General features: G+C 47.9%; 4 protein-coding genes across 7 annotated transcripts; 2 read left to right on the plus strand and 2 right to left on the minus strand.

Annotated features, from left to right (window-relative positions):
* Positions 1–52: 52 nt before the first annotated feature.
* On the plus strand, positions 53–1,910 carry LOC113745217 (calpain-1 catalytic subunit-like). The gene is made up of 5 exons (XM_027276715.1): positions 53–190; positions 572–650; positions 879–992; positions 1,100–1,158; positions 1,469–1,910. The coding sequence occupies exons 2-5, from the start codon at positions 611–613 to the stop codon at positions 1,493–1,495; spliced, it is 240 nt and encodes a 79-aa protein (XP_027132516.1). The 5' UTR covers positions 53–190; positions 572–610; the 3' UTR covers positions 1,496–1,910.
* A 1,543-nt stretch (positions 1,911–3,453) lies between these two features.
* On the minus strand, positions 3,454–4,282 carry mrps28 (mitochondrial ribosomal protein S28). Its single transcript, XM_010751273.3, has one exon. The coding sequence runs from the start codon at positions 4,246–4,248 to the stop codon at positions 3,703–3,705; it is 546 nt and encodes a 181-aa protein (XP_010749575.2). The 5' UTR covers positions 4,249–4,282; the 3' UTR covers positions 3,454–3,702.
* A 118-nt stretch (positions 4,283–4,400) lies between these two features.
* On the plus strand, positions 4,401–10,289 carry sde2 (SDE2 telomere maintenance homolog (S. pombe)). 3 transcript variants are annotated; one of them, XM_027276710.1, is made up of 9 exons: positions 4,401–4,531; positions 4,858–4,984; positions 5,071–5,182; positions 5,258–5,427; positions 5,504–5,636; positions 6,371–6,502; positions 6,582–6,774; positions 6,902–7,066; positions 10,114–10,289. In XM_027276710.1, the coding sequence occupies exons 1-9, from the start codon at positions 4,430–4,432 to the stop codon at positions 10,159–10,161; spliced, it is 1,182 nt and encodes a 393-aa protein (XP_027132511.1). In that variant the 5' UTR covers positions 4,401–4,429; the 3' UTR covers positions 10,162–10,289. The 3 variants fall into 3 exon arrangements, with proteins under 3 accessions (XP_027132511.1, XP_027132512.1, XP_027132510.1); XM_027276711.1 differs by having other exon boundaries at positions 6,902–6,956; positions 10,040–10,289; XM_027276709.1 differs by lacking the exon at positions 10,114–10,289 and having other exon boundaries at positions 6,902–7,242.
* A 201-nt stretch (positions 10,290–10,490) lies between these two features.
* Positions 10,491–16,678, minus strand: mtif2 (mitochondrial translational initiation factor 2). 2 transcript variants are annotated; one of them, XM_027276699.1, is made up of 14 exons: positions 16,575–16,678; positions 15,386–15,537; positions 15,194–15,305; positions 14,093–14,264; positions 13,801–13,961; positions 13,395–13,571; positions 13,156–13,295; positions 12,940–13,064; positions 12,608–12,812; positions 11,721–11,973; positions 11,481–11,621; positions 11,234–11,398; positions 10,998–11,138; positions 10,491–10,915 (listed from the first exon to the last, which is right to left on the minus strand). In XM_027276699.1, exons 2-14 carry the CDS (start codon positions 15,533–15,535, stop codon positions 10,746–10,748), a joined length of 2,112 nt encoding a protein of 703 aa, XP_027132500.1. In that variant the 5' UTR covers positions 15,536–15,537; positions 16,575–16,678; the 3' UTR covers positions 10,491–10,745. The 2 variants fall into 2 exon arrangements, with proteins under 2 accessions (XP_027132500.1, XP_027132501.1); XM_027276700.1 differs by having other exon boundaries at positions 16,560–16,671.
* Between the last annotated feature and the right edge of the window lie 323 nt (positions 16,679–17,001).

A 17,001-nucleotide genomic window follows, 5' to 3' on the forward strand; every position in this document is an offset into this window, starting at 1 on the left:
TATATATATATATGTACATATATCCTGTATATGACTGATGGACAGCAGGGAGACCAAACTCTTGAGTCTGTTTTGTTGTTCTTCTCTTGTTGAAATTGTGTCGACCTTGACTTGAATACAGAAAGACGGCAGCGCTCGGCTCGGTCTTGTGGAGTTTCAGATTCTCTGGAACAAGATCCGGAAGTGGCTGGTGAGTTCTAAGTCCTGATCTAAGACCACGACCCGGGAGCAGCCGGACCAGGTCAGCAACAACACCTGACATCTGAGCGGAGGGTGGAGACTGTTACAGCAGCACCTTCATGGACGTGTCAAACCATTACATGATGTCCACGCCTAGTTTAAATTCAGAACATGACGCAGCAAAATGAATCTGTGTGGCTTGATAGAAGTTAACTACGACTCTCAAGATGCATTTCACTAACAATGTTCATGAATATTTATGAGGTGCTGAAGTAAAACCAGAAGTTAGAATGTAAAAACCGTGATGTGTTCAGGAACACTAAGGAGATCCATCGAGGAGACAAAGTTAATAAAGTTTATGTGATCACATTATTATTACTATCTTCTGCAGGGGATCTTCAGAGAGTTTGATCTGGATAAATCTGGATGTATGAGCTCCTATGAGATGAGGCTGGCTCTGGAAAATGGAGGTAAATCATGATGATGTCACACTGTGGTTGATTGATTGATTGATCGGTCGGTTGGTTGGTTGATTGATTGGTTGATTTGTTAGTGGTTGGTTGGTTGATTGATTAGTTCATTTGTTAGTTGGTTGGTTGACTGATTTGTTGGTTGATTAGTTGCTTGATTGATTAGTTTATTTGTTAGTTGGTTGGTTGGTTGGTTGATGACTCTTGAATGACCTCTGCTGTCCTCAGGGTTCAAACTGAACAACAGGTTGTATCAGATGCTTGTCGCTCGCTACGCCGACAATGAGATCATCGACTTTGACAACTTCACCTGCTGCCTGGTCAAACTGGAGGCCATGTTCAGTACGTACCACTGCTCACTGTTCACATTGTGACACTTCCTGTTTGACTCAGAGGTCTCAAACACTTAGTGCGTACGAAGTGACCTGACGCTGCGTTGTCTTCCTCAGAGGCCTTCCAGGAACTGGACTGTGACAGGACAGGAAGTATAGAGATCAACATCATTGAGGTATCCGGATACTTTATGAACTTTCTGTTCTGTACCCTGAGTATTGTCTGCAGGCTTCCTCTCAGGTTGCAATTAACCAATCAGAGGGAAAGACATGAAGTCTGTCAGTCAAAACTCAGGGCACAAAGTTCAGGACACCCAGGAGTTAATGTCCAGACTGAACTCATCAACAGAACACTTTGATGTTTTCATCTAAAGCCATTACTATCTAAGTAACTGAGTACTTTTACTCAATATTGAGTGAAAGTACTCAGTTACTTTGATCACTGTTCAAAGACTGATGAGTAACATTCCTCCTCCTCTTCCTCAGTGGCTCTATGTGACCATGTGTGGCTGAAGACGACGACGAAGACGAAGACGGTCAGAGTGCCTCAACAGGAAACCAAACTACACCTGACCGAAGTTTCATATTTTAAGTTCGTCTGTGGTGTGACATCACAGAAAGAGCGGTGATGTCACATCCTGTCCTAATTATAATAAGCACTGATTCACTATGCAGAGCTCTTAATGTGAAAGGAGCAGCAGGAAGTGCGTTAGCTAGCGTTAATTGAATCTCGCTCCGTCTTTGTTAACGAATCGACACTCTTCTTCTTCTTCAGTCTTTGTTGTTTCACACAGGAGCGCCACCAACTGCTGAGCAGCAGAACAGCATGAGCGAGAATATTTAACAAGTTCATTCAAATCCGACGATCCAACCACAGTGCATCAGTACTACATCATACTACAGTGCATCAGTACTACATCATACTACAGTACATCAGTACTACAGTACATCAGTACTACATCATACTACAGTACATCAGTACTACATCATACTACAGTGCATCAGTACTACATAATACTACAGTACATCAGTACTACAGCACATCAGTACTACATCATACTACAGTACATCAGTACTACATCATACTACAGTACATCAGTACTACAGTACATAAGTACTACATCATACTACAGTGCATCAGTACTACATCATACTACAGTACGTCAGTACTACATCATACTACAGTGCATCAGTACTACATCAGTACTATATCATACTACAGTACATCAGTACTACATCATACTACAGTGCATCAGTACTACATCAGTACTACAGTACATCAGTACTACAGTACATCAGTACTACATCATACTACAGAACATCAGTACTACATCATACTACAGTGCATCAGTACTACAGTACATCATACTACAGTACATCATACTACATCAGTACTACAGTGCATCAGTACTACATCATACTACAGTACATCAGTACTACATCATACTACAGTACATCATGATTTCAGTACTGAGGCTGGCTGCACTGAGATCTGTCTTGCTGTTGTATTTATGCTCTCGCTGACATAGGGGGCGCTATAATATTTATTGATGTGTATTTATATGACGAGCTGCGCTCTGCTGCCTCCATCACACCTCTGAAGGCTGACGGAGCTCCAGCCTGTGAGGTGGAGCTCTGGGTTTACTTCCCCTGGTGGAGGCACTGACGAAGCTCAGCTTCCTGTTTTCACTCATTAAAGGAAACCAAACCAACGCTGAGTCTAGTTTGTCTGCACCTGCACCACCTACATCACCTGACTCACCTGCACCACCTGACTCACCTGTACCACCTGACTCACCTGTACCACCTGACTCACCTGTACCACCTGCACCGCCTGACTCACCTGCACCACCTGACTCACCTACACCTCCTACACCACCTGACTCACCTACACCTCCTGCACCACCTGACTCACCTGCACCACCTCACTCACCTGCACCACCTTCAGCAGAGTGTCAGTAATAATGAATATTGTCCAGCTGTCACAGAAGCAGATGAAGTGTTTGTTAGCTGCTATGCTCGCTCACCCTCCTGTCCACTCACACACAAACATATTAGCAAGTTATGGCAAAGATCTCTGAGGAATCAGCAACGGGAACTTCATGAGGATCTGCAGGACGCTGGATGGCACAGTTCCAAACAGTTTGGACTCTGTGTGTGAACGCAGAGAACACAGACAACAACACAACACACACAATGATCAGAGTGTGACATCACGTCAACACGTATGTTCATGTCCACACGCTTTCTCTGCAGCTGTCTCCTGTCCTAAAGGAGGAGACACAGGAAGCAGTGAAGCTCCTTCAGAGGATCAAACGTCTCATCATGACGGACACGTGAACTCTTCAGGACTCCTCCTGTCCTCCCTTCACGTTGACCTTTGACCTGCGGTTTGATTAAATCATTAAACGTGACGTTCAGGGACACAAACAAGTTCAATAGAGACTCAGACACAGGAAGTTACACAGCTCTTTCAAAGTAAAAGTGTTCAGTAAAGATTTAATGACAAACTGAAACATTCAAATATCAACAAACAGCTGCTGAATGACGTCACCTGTCAACAGGTGAGTCACGTGACTGAACAGATTCATTTAATGTCTTTGACTTTTACAGAGTTCAAAGGTCAGAGCGGGTCCCTGAACGCACCATGAAGATGAGCCCAGAACACATGAGACGTTCAGGGTCCCTGTCCTGCAGCAGGATCTCTCAGTCCGCCCCGTTCAGTTCTGGTTCTGGTTCTGGTTGTCCCGTCCCTCCAGCGGGCCCAGCAGCACGGCCTGGGCCTCCAGCAGCGTGGTGTCGGTGCTGGCTCCCAGGAACCGGGCGGTGAGCTCCAGGTCCTGCAGCCGCAGCCGGACTCTGCTGCCCCGCTGCAGCGCCTCTCCGCCGGCCGGCCGCGGGCACACGCAGTGGAACTTCCCGCCGAAGTCGATGTACAGGTCGTCCTGCACCACGTGGAAGACCCGCCCGACCACCAGCTGGTCTCGGACCGGGCCCATCTGGACCAGCGGGGACCGGCGCAGCAGCGAGGCGAAGCTGTCCTGCTGCCCGGGGACGGAGCCGCTGCTGCCGGCCGCGGCGCTCTCGGCCTCCCGCTGGATCTCCGCCTGCAGGTCGAAGGCGGCGGCGAAGCCGGATCCGGATCCGGGTCTGTCCGCGCCGGAGGCCGAGCTGGAAGACCGGGAGACCGGGACCGGGACCGGGACCCGGACCCGGACCCGGACCCGGAACCCGAGCATGGACACAATCTTACACAGGGCTGCCATGTTGTCCCACAATGCAGCGCGGCCACTTCCGGCTCACGGCGCCACCTGGCGGCTCCAGCTGAGTCTGCGGCCATCCGTGACGTCATTTGAGCTCGGCGACGCGACGTGACGTGATGACGTCTCCTCTCTGAAGGACGTTAAGAAGAGCTGCGCATGCGCCCCTTCTCGTGAAGAAGCTAACATGGAGGTGTTCGTCAGCTGTCCCGGGCTCCGGTTCTGTCCCGCCGAGTTTCCGGACGGGTCGGTGGTCCGAGACGTTCTGACCCGGTTCAGCCAGCAGCAGGTGAGCGCGCACGCCGAGCAGAGGCGGGAAAACACACTGAAGCCGGAAATGACGGGTTGTATTTCCGTCTCGCGCCGTTAGCTCATGAGCTAACGTTAGCTAGTCTCTTAAAGGTACAGTGTCGTGTGACGTCATAACGTGAGAGTAACCTGACACCACTGTGGTCACATGATCACCCTGAAGACACTAACAGATTACTTGACAGTATCAGATTACTTGACAGTAACAGATTACTTGACAGTAACAGATTACTTGACAGTAACAGATTACTTCACAGTGACAGATTACTTCACAGTAACAGATTACCTGTCTGTCTGTCTCTGCAGGGACTGTCGTCTTCTTCTGTGGTGGATTTGTATGTGGTCAGAGATGGTCACCTGTCTCACCTGGAGGAGCGCCTTCAGCCCGGTGTCGTCTATCACCTGGAGCCCCGCCTCCGTGGCGGGAAAGGAGGTTTGTTCAGGAAGCGTGCTGAGACCTGCACCTGAGTGTGAGCCGCCATGACGCACGCCGTCTTCTTCTTCTGTGGTGTGTTTCAGGGTTCGGCTCCATGCTGCGAGCTCTCGGCGCTCAGATCGAGAAGACGACCAACCGCGAGGCGTGCAGAGACCTGAGCGGGCGCCGCCTCCGAGACGTCAACCACGAGAAAGAGTAAGAGTCTGACTTCCTGTGGGCGGGGCCTGGCGTCGGCCCACACGGCGTTAACGTTCCTCTGTGGTGTGTCAGGATGGCGGAGTGGCTGAAGAAGCAGGCGGAGCGGGAGGCGGAGAAGGAGCAGCGGCGTCTGGAGCGTCTGCAGAGGAAACTGTCCCAGCCCAAACACCAGTTCACCGACCCGGAGTACCAGCAGCAGTGCCACGACCTGTCGGAGCGCCTCGAGGACTCCGTCATCAAAGGTGTGACATGTCATGTGACCGCTCAGCGTTCTCTCCATTGGTCCAGGATCAGTGTGTAACGTCCGGCGTGTTTCAGGTCTGCAGGCGTCGTCCAGCGCTCAGGTGAAGGTCGACGATGGCACCGCAACGAAGAGACCGAGTGCCGAGCAGAGCGAGCAGCCACAGAAGAAGAAGAAGACGACGACGGCTACAGCAACGGCGTGTTTCTGGTGAGTCCTGATCTAAACCTGTGTCAGCGCCATCATGGCCGGACCAGAACCTGAACAGAACCTGAACCGGCAGTGTCCAGTCTAACAGTGAACACAGGCTCTGTGGGGGCAGAGAAGCAGGGAGCTTCCTGATAGCCTGGTGGATCAAACTGTCTCTCAGTCTGCTGGTTCTGGTTCTGGCCCGGAGGCTCCTGGAGGGCAGGAGGCTGAAGAAGCAGTGGGTGGGATGGGTGGAGTCCCCCACAATGCTGAGGACAGGTGTTGTAGATGTTCTGGACGGAGGAGCACCAGTGAAGCAGCTGGTCTGGATGCTCTCGTGGGTCCATGGTAGAAACTGAAGCTCTCCTCACTCACCGCTGAGGTTCCTTCATCTTCTCCATGTTCAGAGATGTTGTTGTCTCTGCACCGGACAGCACCGTGGACAGTCGGCTCACCTCGTCCCCTAGTCTGACTCCTCGTTGTTGTTGAGCACGGATCCTTGGTGCCGACCCGGTCTGCCTGTGGTCTCCCGGGCAGGAAGACACAGTGAGGTGTTGAGGCTCAGAGTCCAGGTTCTGTATCAGCTGCTGAGCAGAAGTCTGTAGATCACCTGCTGATCTCAGAGGCTATGCTCCAACCCGGTCCGGCTGCTGAGCCCGGTTCTGTTAGCGGCAGATTCAGTTAGCAGCAGCTAATTAGCTGTTAGCTCCTTTAGTGAGTGGTTAAGCTAAAGCTAACTGTTGTCATGGTTACAGGACCGGCGTGGACGAGCTGCTGAGCTCAGAGGACGAGGACAACAATGGGTCTCCGTCCACGTCGTCCTCCAGCAGGGGAGCTGCTGCCGTTACCATGACGATGCAGGAGGCGGAGCCTGGTCAGAGCAGCAGGTACAGATCAGGTGATCCAGAGTCCAGATTTAGATTCTGGACCTGAAACATTAACACACATTTATTCAAATCATGCCAGGTCCACAGAAGACCAGAGACCCCCAGAGTCCAGAGACAAGACCATCAGGTCCACAGAAGATCAGAGACCTCCAGAGTCCAGAGACAAGACCATCAGGTCCACAGAGGACCAGAGACCTCCAGAGTCCATAGAGAAGACCATCAGGTCCACAGAGGACCAGAGACCTCCAGAGGAGTCCAGCAGATCTGAGCCGGTCAGTAGTCTGGATGCTGTTAACCAGTTAGATCAGTTAGATGCTGTTAACGTTAGCTTGTACCGTTAGCTGATGAAGCTGCTCCTGAAGGTTTAACGTTAGCATTGTTTGTCCTCGTCCTCTTCAGGCTCGGTGTCTCGATCTGTCCTCGGTGTCCTCAGTGGACGAGCTTCAGTCTCTGGGTTTGGACGTCCTGAAGGAGGAACTGATGTCTCGAGGTTTGAAGTGTGGGGGAACGCTGTCGGAGCGCGCCGCTCGCCTGTTCTCCGTCAGAGGACTCACACCGGATCAGATCGACCCGGCGCTGCTCGCCAAACCAGGAAAGACCAAGAGGAAGTGAAGAGGTCAGAGGGCGTCTCCGTGGACGACGGCAGTCAGACGTGTATCGTCCAATCAGGAAGCAGCATGTCAGCTGATGTTTGTTTTTATTCTTAAAATGATTTTTTATTAAAAATGATTCAAATGAAACGACGACTGTCTGTGTGATGTTCAAGGCCTGTAGGAATAATCAGTGCTCATGTAGATCACATCAGGCCAACAGGCTGACATTACTATCACTACACCTGAATGCATCACGACACCTGAATGCATCACGACACCTGAATGCATCACGACACATAAAACATGGGGTGACAGTATTTTCTCCAGTCGTGGGACTTCACATTCAGCTGGAGTTATGATCCGGTTCAGCCACTCAAGCGACGTCAATGGTCGTTGGTTAATGATGGTATTTGAGTTTAATGATGTCGATATATTTTGATTTGTGTTCAATAATATAATAGAAGATCACAGAACAAACAACTTTATTCTGCCTTGATCAAGATGCTGGAGAGTTGGAAAGTGACTTATACTACTGACAAAGTCATAGTTGGAGACTTTAACTTGGTCCCTTTCTATGGATGGATCGTCTCCCTTCAGGAGGGCAAAGATACTTATATGAGGAAATCATAAGTGAATTTATTTCCAAAGATCAATACACACGGTTTAAGGTGAAAGGTTAAAGTGCATTTCCCCGTGGTGGGATGAATAAAGTATATATCTGATCTAATCTTTAATCCAACAATCTCTACCAGTCTGATTAATGAGGCCCTGAAATGTGAAGTTTCACCCCTCACGGATCACTGTGCGGGTTGTATGTAATGAATCAATTAGAAATGTCACCCTTGGGTAAATGGGAGTGGTTTAAATTTAAAATATAAGAAATTGCTATTGAAACGAGTAAATGCATTTCTAAAGCAAAAAAACAAAAAGACAGTATTAATGACATGAATAGATTATGTCAAAAAATACATACGTCGTTAACAGAACATATTAAACTAAATAATCTACAAAATCAATTAGACTCTATAGAAACAGCAAAGGGTGAATTTATTCGTTCGCTGGCTTGAGGATGATGATGATGATGATGATGATAGGGGCTTTATTTGGTCATTGTAGCAGTACAAGTACACTACAACGAAATTGCAAACCAGTCTGTCCATACAAATAATACATGTAATATGACAAGTGGGGAGGACAGGACAGGGTCTGGTAGCCAAAGAAAGAAGAAAAAAGGGAAACAACATGGGGAGAGGGGAGGAGAATAAAAGAACAACCCCCAGCCTGTACTCCTGTGAGGAGTACAGGCTGGGAGCAGGACAAAAACACCTCAGCAGTTTTAGCACATGTACAAAACACTCTACAACATGAGACACATCACCAGCAACCAGGGGACAGGGGTCGGGGGGTTTGAGGAATCCCAGCACAGTCCTGCAGCCAGAGGGCGCTGGTCACTGACCCGGCTTGTCAGGAGGAGGGCGAAAAAACAAACAAAGGCAAACAAAAAAGAAAATGAATAAGCTATTAATGCAATGATATTAATTAGCTTATTAATGATGTGAACACCGATAACCAAGACCAAATTAATGAAGAAATGAGACATTTCTATACTCAACTGTATGAATCCAACTTTTCTGAGGAAGATTGTCACATGTTTTTTGAAAAACATCAAAATGAGTTGATGAGTGTCAGTCAGCCTTTATGAAAGGTAGAAACATACACAACCATACCAGACTGACTACAGCGTTTATCACAACTGAAAGTTAGGTTCTGTTTCTAGACTTCTTCAAGGCGTTTGACTCTGAGCTGAACATTCCTTTTTATTAAAAACACGACAGTTCTCAGGATTTGTTCAACATTGTTAAAATGCTGATATCAGCAGCGTGATCTCCCTGAACCCAGGAATGACTCCGAGTTTTAAAGTGCTATGTGGAATTCAGCAGGGTTGCCCTGTTTCCCCAAAACTTTTTATTTTGGCAACTCAACTGTTTACATTATTAATCAATTATTCAAGGAATAACAATTTTCAACAAAGAGTTTAAAATAAGTCAGTTTGCGGATGATACGTCCATCTTCCTAAAAGACAAGTCGATGGTAGACAAAACTCTCACCATCATCTCATTCTTTTCTAAAGCATCTGGATTATCTCTTAAAATTTAAAAATGGGAACTACAGTAATCTATTTTAAAGTAACTTATTGTTAAATGTAATCCATTACTTTCAAAAGTAATCTAAATAAGTATTTTTTTTAAAGTAATTAATATTTTTAAAGTAACCTTTTGTTAGGTAATTTTTTATATTTTTTAAATGAGTGATCTATTTTTGAAAGTAATCTTACTTTCAAAAGTAATCAATTACTTTTGAAAGTAATCTTACTTTCAAAAGTAATCAATTACTTTCTAGAGTAATCTATTACTTTCAAAAGTACTTTATTATTAGTAATCTATTGCCTTCAAAAGTAATCTAGTACTTTTTGAAGTACTATTAGTTTTAAAAGTCATCTATTTTAAAGTAACTCATTTTTAATTGTAATCCATTACTTTTAAAAGTAATCTAAATAAGTATTTTTTAAAGTAATTTATATTTTTAAAGTAACCTTTTATTAGGTATTTTAAAATTCTTTTTCTAGGCAAAATTTTGACTTTTTTCTGAAATCCTTTGTAACAATTTTTTTTTTCCATTCATGATCTAAGAAATATATTTTTTTTACTTTAAAAAATACTTAAAAACTAAATTTAAAGATTACTTAATAAAAATTAACAGATTACTTTTAAAAGTAAACTGTTCTTAGAAGGTAATCTATTACTTTTCAAAGTAATCTATTCTTTCTGAAGTAATAGATTACTTTCAAAAACAATAGATTAATTAACGTCTTCAAACATGAGTAAAACTTCAGAGAAGTCAAACTTTGAGAAAAAAGTCTCAGTGGACGAGCTTCAGTCTCCGGGTTTGGACGTCCTGAAGGAGGAACTGATGTCTCGAGGTTTGAAGTTCTCCGTCAGGGGACTGACACCGGATCAGATCGACCCGGCGCTGCTCGCCAAACCAGGAAAGACCAAGAGGAAGTGAAGAGGTCAGAGGGCGTCTCCGTGGACGACGGCAGTCAGACGTGTATCGTCCAATCAGGAAGCAGCATGTCAGCTGATGTTTGTTTTTATTCTTAAAATGATTTTTTATTAAAAATGATTCAAATGAAACGACGACTGTCTGTGTGATGTTCAAGGCCTGTAGGAATAATCAGTGCTCATGTAGATCACATCAGGCCAACAGGCTGACATTACTATCACGACACCTGAATGCATCACGACACCTGAATGCATCACGACACCTGAATGCATCACAGGTCTGCTGTGCTGCATTCAGGTGTCAAACAGCTCTGAATGAAAGAAATGAACAGCTGACTTGAAGAGACTTTTATTTTTTAGTGGTTCCTTTATGCAAATCATTTTGTCACCACGGTAACGCACCTCGACAGCAACAAACATAAATATATACATTACTTCCTGCTCAGCTCTCAGGTGAGTTTGTTTTGATTCGTTATAGAAACACCACAGGAAGTGACGACATGTGACGGGGCAGGAAGTCGTCTGCACGTCAAGTGTTTGTTGAACTTCCTGTTTACAGACCCCGCCCCCCTCAAAGTGATGTCCTAATTAGAAGCCGGGGTTCCAGGAAGTGACCTGCGGCGTGTCCAGGTGCTCGAAGCACACGATGACATCACCTGGCCTGAAGTCCACGTCGCCGTCAGTCGACAGGCCGCACTCCATCCCCGCCTTCACCACCTGCACGTCATCTTTGTGATGTTTCAGCGCCACCAGGGAACCTGCAGAGACCGCCAGAGACAGCACGGGTTAACACGGGTTAACACGGGTCCAGGTCCAGATCCAGGTCCAGGTCTTACTCACCCTCCCAGACGGTGTCCCGTCCCCGGATCAGTCTGAACCGGAGTCCGCGGTCCAGCCAACCTTTCTGGACCCGGCAGCCGGCAACAGGAACCCTCTTCTTTCCCACGGAGACGTCGAACATGGCGAGGACTGTCGCTTCACCTGGATGACCAGAGAGAGAGAGAGATGATCAACTTCCTGTTAGGTAGGTAAAGGTCATGTGACTTCAGCTCAGCCAATAAGAAGTGAAGAATCACCGAGGACATTCTCGGAGACGAGTGGCGGCAGTTTGGCGCTCAGCTCGTCCTTCAGCTCGTCAATCAGTTTGTAGATGACGTTGTGAAGTCGGAGCGGGACGCCGTGCCGTGCTGCCAGCTGCTGGATCGGCCGGCTGGCTCCGACATTGAAGCCATAAATGGATCCTGAAAGAACACTTCCTGTTAGGTGACCTCTCTGATTAGAGACATCCTGATTGGTTGAACAGGAACTGAGGGGTGTGGTTACCTGCGAACGTGGCAGCCATGTTGATGTCGTTCTCTGAAACGTCTCCGATGCCGAAGTGGACGACCTCCAGCTGACACTGCTGCTGAGCGTCGTAACTGTCCAGTATGTTCAGGATGGCGTCCACCGAGCCGTCCACATCACCTGGAGGTCAAAGGTTGGTCAGAAGACAAGCCAGGGCAGCTATCTAGCTCGTTCAGACCGAGTGATCTGATTGGACGAGAGTCGTCCACGTGTGCATACCTTTGACGATGAGCGGCAGGCTGGGCTCGTCTCTCTGCGTCCTCTCGCTCGGCCTCACGGCGAACTTGTTCTTATTCGCTCGATAGAGAGCGGACTTCCTCTGACGCCAGCTCAGGTGGTTTAGCCCCGCTCTCTCCTTCCTGTACTCCTCCTGATGTTCTTTCTGCTTCCGCTCAATGGCGCTCTGCTCCTCCTGCAGCTTCTGCTGCTCCTCCTCATAACTCCTCCACTCCACCACCTCCCTCGCTCGCTGCTGCTTAAAGAAACCAGAAACAACCAATCAGGAGAGAGATCACCGGAAACTGTGTTTACCTGGACTGCAGGTACGATGTCTCACCTCAGTGATGGTGTTGGTAGTGTTGGTGTTGGTGTTGATGGTGTTGGTGTTGTTGTTGGTGTTGGTGTTGTTGTTGTTGGTAGTGTTGTTAGTAGTGTTGGTGCTGTTGTTGGTAGTGTTGGTGTTGTTGTTGGTGTTGTTGTTGGTGCTGTTGGTGTTGGTGTTGTTGGTGTTGTTGTTGGTGTTGTTGTTGGTGCTGTTGGTGTTGGTGTTGTTGGTGTTGTTGGTGCTGTCGGTGATGTTGGTGCTGTTGGTGTTGTTGGTGTTGTTGTTGGTGCTGTTGGTGTTGGTGCTGTTGGTGTTGTTGTTGGTGTTGGTGTTGTTGTTGTTGGTGTTGCTGGTGTTGTTGGTGTTGGTGTTGTTGTTGTTGGTGCTGTTGGTGTTGTTGGTGTTGGTGCTGTTGGTGTTGTTGGTGTTGTTGCTGTTGGTGTTGTTGGTGTTGTTGGTGCTGTTGGTGTTGTTGGTGTTGGTGCTGTTGGTGTTGTTGGTGTTGTTGCTGTTGGTGTTGTTGGTGCTGTTGGTGTTGTTGGTGTTGTTGGTGTGTGCTCACCTCAGACTCCACCTCCAGGATGACCTCCCCAGCAGATGGCAGCTCCTTCCAGCCAACCACCTCCACCGCTGCACTCGGCCCCGCCTCTGTCACCACTCGCCCGTTCTCATCAAACAGGAAGCGGACTTTAGCCCAGCTCTGCCCTGCCACCAGAACCGAGCCACGCCTCAGCGTCCCCTGCTGGATGATGGCTGTGGTTACCAGGCTGAGAGGGACACGTGACGGGTCAGAGAACACGTGACGGGTCAGAGAATACGTGACAGGTCAGAGAACACGTGACGGGTCAGAGAATACGTGACAGGTCAGAGAACACGTGACGGGTCAGAACTCACCCTTTGCCTTTGTCGGTGCGACTCTCAATAATGACTCCCTCCACTGGGCCGCTCGGCTCCGCCTTCAGCTCCAGAACCTCCGCCAGCGCCACCGTGGCCTCGGCCAGAGCCAGCAAGTTGTCGCCCTGACAACAGTGATGACATCATGTTAAATGCCGCTGACCTTATGGTTCTTGACAGAGTGAAGACATGTTCTGTCTGCTCGGGTCGGGTCACCTTCAGCGCCGACACGTGGATCGCCTGAACGTCTCCTCCAAACTCCTCGCAGACGATGTCGTGGGCCAACAGCTCCTGTTTGACTCTCTGGGGGTCGGCCTGAGGTTTGTCACACTTATTCACCGCCACGATCACCGGCACTGGACCATCAGAACCAGATCAGAACCAGATCAGAACCAGAGGGTATAGCACAGGAGAAGCCCTGGTGTGTGCCCTCAGCTGTGACTGACAGGTCTTACCTTTGGCTCTCCTAGCGTGCTCGATGGACTCGACCGTCTGATTCATGACACCGTCATCGGCTGCCACCACCAGGACCACGATGTCGGTGGCGTTGGCTCCGCGGGCTCTCATGGAGGAGAACGCAGCGTGACCCGGAGTGTCGAGGAAGGTGATCGTCTCACCTGTAGGCAGCTGGACTGGACGAAAAAACCCACAACGTGATGTGTGTGTGTGTATCTGTGTGTGTGTGTGTGTGTGTGTGTGTGTATCTGTGTATCTGTGTGTGTGTGTCTGTGTGTGTGTGTGTGTGTGTGTATATATCTGTGTGTCTGTGTGTTTCTGTGTGTGTGTGTGTGTATCTGTGTGTGTGTGTGTGTGTGTGTGTGTGTGAATGTGTGTGTGTGTGTGTGTGTGTGTGTGTGTTACCTCGGAATGCTCCGATGTGTTGCGTGATTCCTCCGGCCTCAGTCGTGACGACCTGAGTCTTCCTCAGACTGTCGAGCAGCGTCGTCTTCCCGTGATCCACGTGACCCATGATGGTGACCACCGGGGGGCGGGGCTTCAGGCAGGACGGGTCAGCTGGAGGTCTGACAGGGTCAGAGGTCAAACAAACAGCGAGCAACACAAGCTAACGTTACGACCACAGGTGGCGCTGTTAGCTTCCTGAACGTTGCACAGACGTTACACAGAGAACATCAGAATAACTTCCTGTGTGTACCTCCTGTGGACGTCTCTGTTGGGTCTCTCTCGGCTCTCGCTCAGTTTGGCCCATCGGAACTTCATCCCAGATCGAGTCACCACCTCCTTAATCCACCGCTCCTCAAGAACCGAGTCCGGCTCCAGAGAGTCCAGATCCACCGAGGTGTTCAACAGAGCCTCAAACACGTGATCTGCAACACGAGACAAACTTTATTCAACATCCTGAAACACGAGACAAACTTTATTCAACATCCTGAAACACGAGACAAACTTTATTCAATGTCCTGAAACACGAGACAAACTTTATTTACCATCCTGAAACACGAGACAAACTTTATTCAACGTCTTGAAACACGAGACAAACTTTATTCAACGTCCTGAAACACGAGACAAACTTTATTCAACGTCCTGAAACACGAGACAAACTTTATTCAACGTCCTGAAACACGAGACAAACTTTATTCAACGTCCTGAAACACGAGACAAACTTTATTCAACGTCCTGAAACACGAGACAAACTTTATTCAACGTCCTGAAACACGAGACAAACTTTATTCAACGTCCTGAAACACGAGACAAACTTTATTCAACGTCCTGAAACACGAGACAAACTTTATTCAACGTCCTGAAACACGAGACAAACTTTATTCAACGTCCTGAAACACGAGACAAACTTTATTCAACGTCCTGAAACACGAGACAAACTTTATTCAACGTCCTGAAACACGAGACAAACTTTATTCAACGTCCTGAAACACGAGACAAACTTTATTCAACGTCCTGAAACACGAGACAAACTTTATTCAACGTCCTGAAACACGAGACAAACTTTATTCAACGTCCTGAAACACGAGACAAACTTTATTCAACGTCCTGAAACACGAGACAAACTTTATTCAACGTCCTGAAACACGAGACAAACTTTATTCAACGTCCTGAAACACGAGACAAACTTTATTCAACGTCCTGAAACACGAGACAAACTTTATTCAACGTCCTGAAACACGAGACAAACTTTATTCAACGTCCTGAAACACGAGACAAACTTTATTCAACGTCCTGAAACACGAGACAAACTTTATTCAACGTCCTGAAACACGACGTGTGGGATGTTTCTTACCGAAGTCTTTGTTCATGGCCTCGGCGAGTGACGCCACCGTCATCCTCTGTCTGATCTCCACTTCCTGTTTGTCCACTTTAGCTTTGACCTTCTGGCTCTTCTGACCTTTGACCTGCAGACAAGATGTGTATACCTGATCTAACATCAAAGCAGGCGATGACATCACGCTTCCTGTTCAATAGCCAGACTCACCTGTTTGGAGGCAAACTTCCTGTTCTGTTGACAGGTGAGCAGGGGGGCGGAGCTTCCAGGAGCGGGCACGGGCAGGAAGTTGGTGAGCAGAGCTGGGTTGGCGTGGACGAGCCGCCGGGCCCCCCGCATCACCGATGACATCACATTCATACCTGCAGAGAGACAGACAGGTGAGTTTCCTGTTTAACCCACTGTGATCCACCTGAACACCGACAGTCTCCACCAACTCCACCAACTCCATCACCTCTACCAACTCCACCAACTCCATCAACTCCACCACCTCCACCAACTCCATCACCTCCACCACCTCCACCAACTCCATCACCTCCACCAACTCCACCAACTCCATCATCTCCACCAACTCCATCAACTCCACCAACTCCATCAACTCCACCACCTCCACCAACTCCATCACCTCCACCAACTCCATCATCTCCACCAACTCCATCACCTCCACCAACTCCACCAACTCCATCATCTCCACCAACTCTACCAACTCCACCAACTCCACCACCTCCACCACCTTTATCAACTCCACCAACTCCATCACCTCTACCAACTCCACCAACTCCACCAACTCCACCACCTTTATCAACTCCACCAACTCCATCAACTCCATCACCTCCATCATCCCCCTCAAATCCACTGAATCCATCATCTCCATCACCTCCATCAACTCCACCACCTCCATCAACTCCACCACCTCCACCAACTCCATCACCTTTACCACCTCCATCACCTCCACCGCTCACTGTCTCCACCTGCCTCACTGACATCACATCGTGGATGCAGACCAACTTCCGCAAACTGACAAATCATTAAAACTGTTTAAACAACAACTCCACCTGTGTGTGTCTGTCTGTGTGTGTCTGTCTGTGTGTGTCTGTCTGTGTGTGTCTGTCTGTGTGTGTGTGTCTGTCTGTGTGTCTGTCTGTGTGTCTCTGCTGATCTTCAGCTTACTGTTGTCAGTTTCAGTGTAACCATGGTAACTGTCGCTGTCTCTTATTAAAGTGTTTGATTGACAGGAGACTCTGTGACGTCACAGCTCTGTGACTCATGCTAAAAGCTAAACATTAGCTCCGTGTCCAGATGGACCCAGCTGTCTGTCTCTCAGCTGTCTGTCTCTCAGCTGTCTGTCTCTCAGCTGTCTGTCTCTCAGCTGTCTGTCTCTCACCGGTCTGTCTCTCACCGGTCTGTCTCTCAGCTCATCTTCAGGGATCGTGACACGAGCCGACAGGGCGCCGCCATGACACTTGAGAGCAGGTCCGGAAGAGACGACACCGACCCTTTCCGGTCCGGAGGGACTGACTTCCGGTTTACGTTCAATCCATTAAATATATGAAATGTTTTTATTTAATATAATTATATTAAATAAAAACATTTAACACAGATGACACCTACGGAGGCCCTGACGGACATTTAATCGTTTATTCTTTGTTCCCTCCAGATAATCTCGCGAAATTTATAACGAGACTTTACCCGGTGCTTATTGTTACCATCATAGACATATATACATAGACATATAAACATAGACATATATACATAGACATATATACATAGACATATATACATAGACATATATACATAGACATATAAACATAGACATATATACATAG

The sequence above is a fragment of the Larimichthys crocea genome, unplaced genomic scaffold (assembly GCF_000972845.2).
Source record: "Larimichthys crocea isolate SSNF unplaced genomic scaffold, L_crocea_2.0 scaffold532, whole genome shotgun sequence".
Lineage (NCBI taxonomy): Eukaryota > Metazoa > Chordata > Actinopteri > Sciaenidae > Larimichthys > Larimichthys crocea.

Coding starts and splice junctions, on each gene's coding strand:
- LOC113745217 (XM_027276715.1), top strand. CDS start 611: ATGAGCTCCTATGAGATGAGGCTGGCTCTGGAAAATGGAG. Junction 651..878: donor GCTGGCTCTGGAAAATGGAG/GTAAATCATGAT, acceptor TGCTGTCCTCAG/GGTTCAAACTGAACAACAGG. Junction 993..1,099: donor CAAACTGGAGGCCATGTTCA/GTACGTACCACT, acceptor TGTCTTCCTCAG/AGGCCTTCCAGGAACTGGAC.
- mrps28 (XM_010751273.3), bottom strand. CDS start 4,248: ATGGCAGCCCTGTGTAAGATTGTGTCCATGCTCGGGTTCCGGGTCCGG.
- sde2 (XM_027276710.1), top strand. CDS start 4,430: ATGGAGGTGTTCGTCAGCTGTCCCGGGCTCCGGTTCTGTCCCGCCGAG. Junction 5,428..5,503: donor CGAGGACTCCGTCATCAAAG/GTGTGACATGTC, acceptor GGCGTGTTTCAG/GTCTGCAGGCGTCGTCCAGC. Junction 6,775..6,901: donor AGTCCAGCAGATCTGAGCCG/GTCAGTAGTCTG, acceptor CGTCCTCTTCAG/GCTCGGTGTCTCGATCTGTC.
- mtif2 (XM_027276699.1), bottom strand. CDS start 15,535: ATGAATGTGATGTCATCGGTGATGCGGGGGGCCCGGCGGCTCGTCCAC. Junction 14,265..15,193: donor GGCCATGAACAAAGACTTCG/GTAAGAAACATC, acceptor CTCGTGTTGCAG/ATCACGTGTTTGAGGCTCTG. Junction 11,139..11,233: donor CGTCTCCGAGAATGTCCTCG/GTGATTCTTCAC, acceptor CTGGTCATCCAG/GTGAAGCGACAGTCCTCGCC.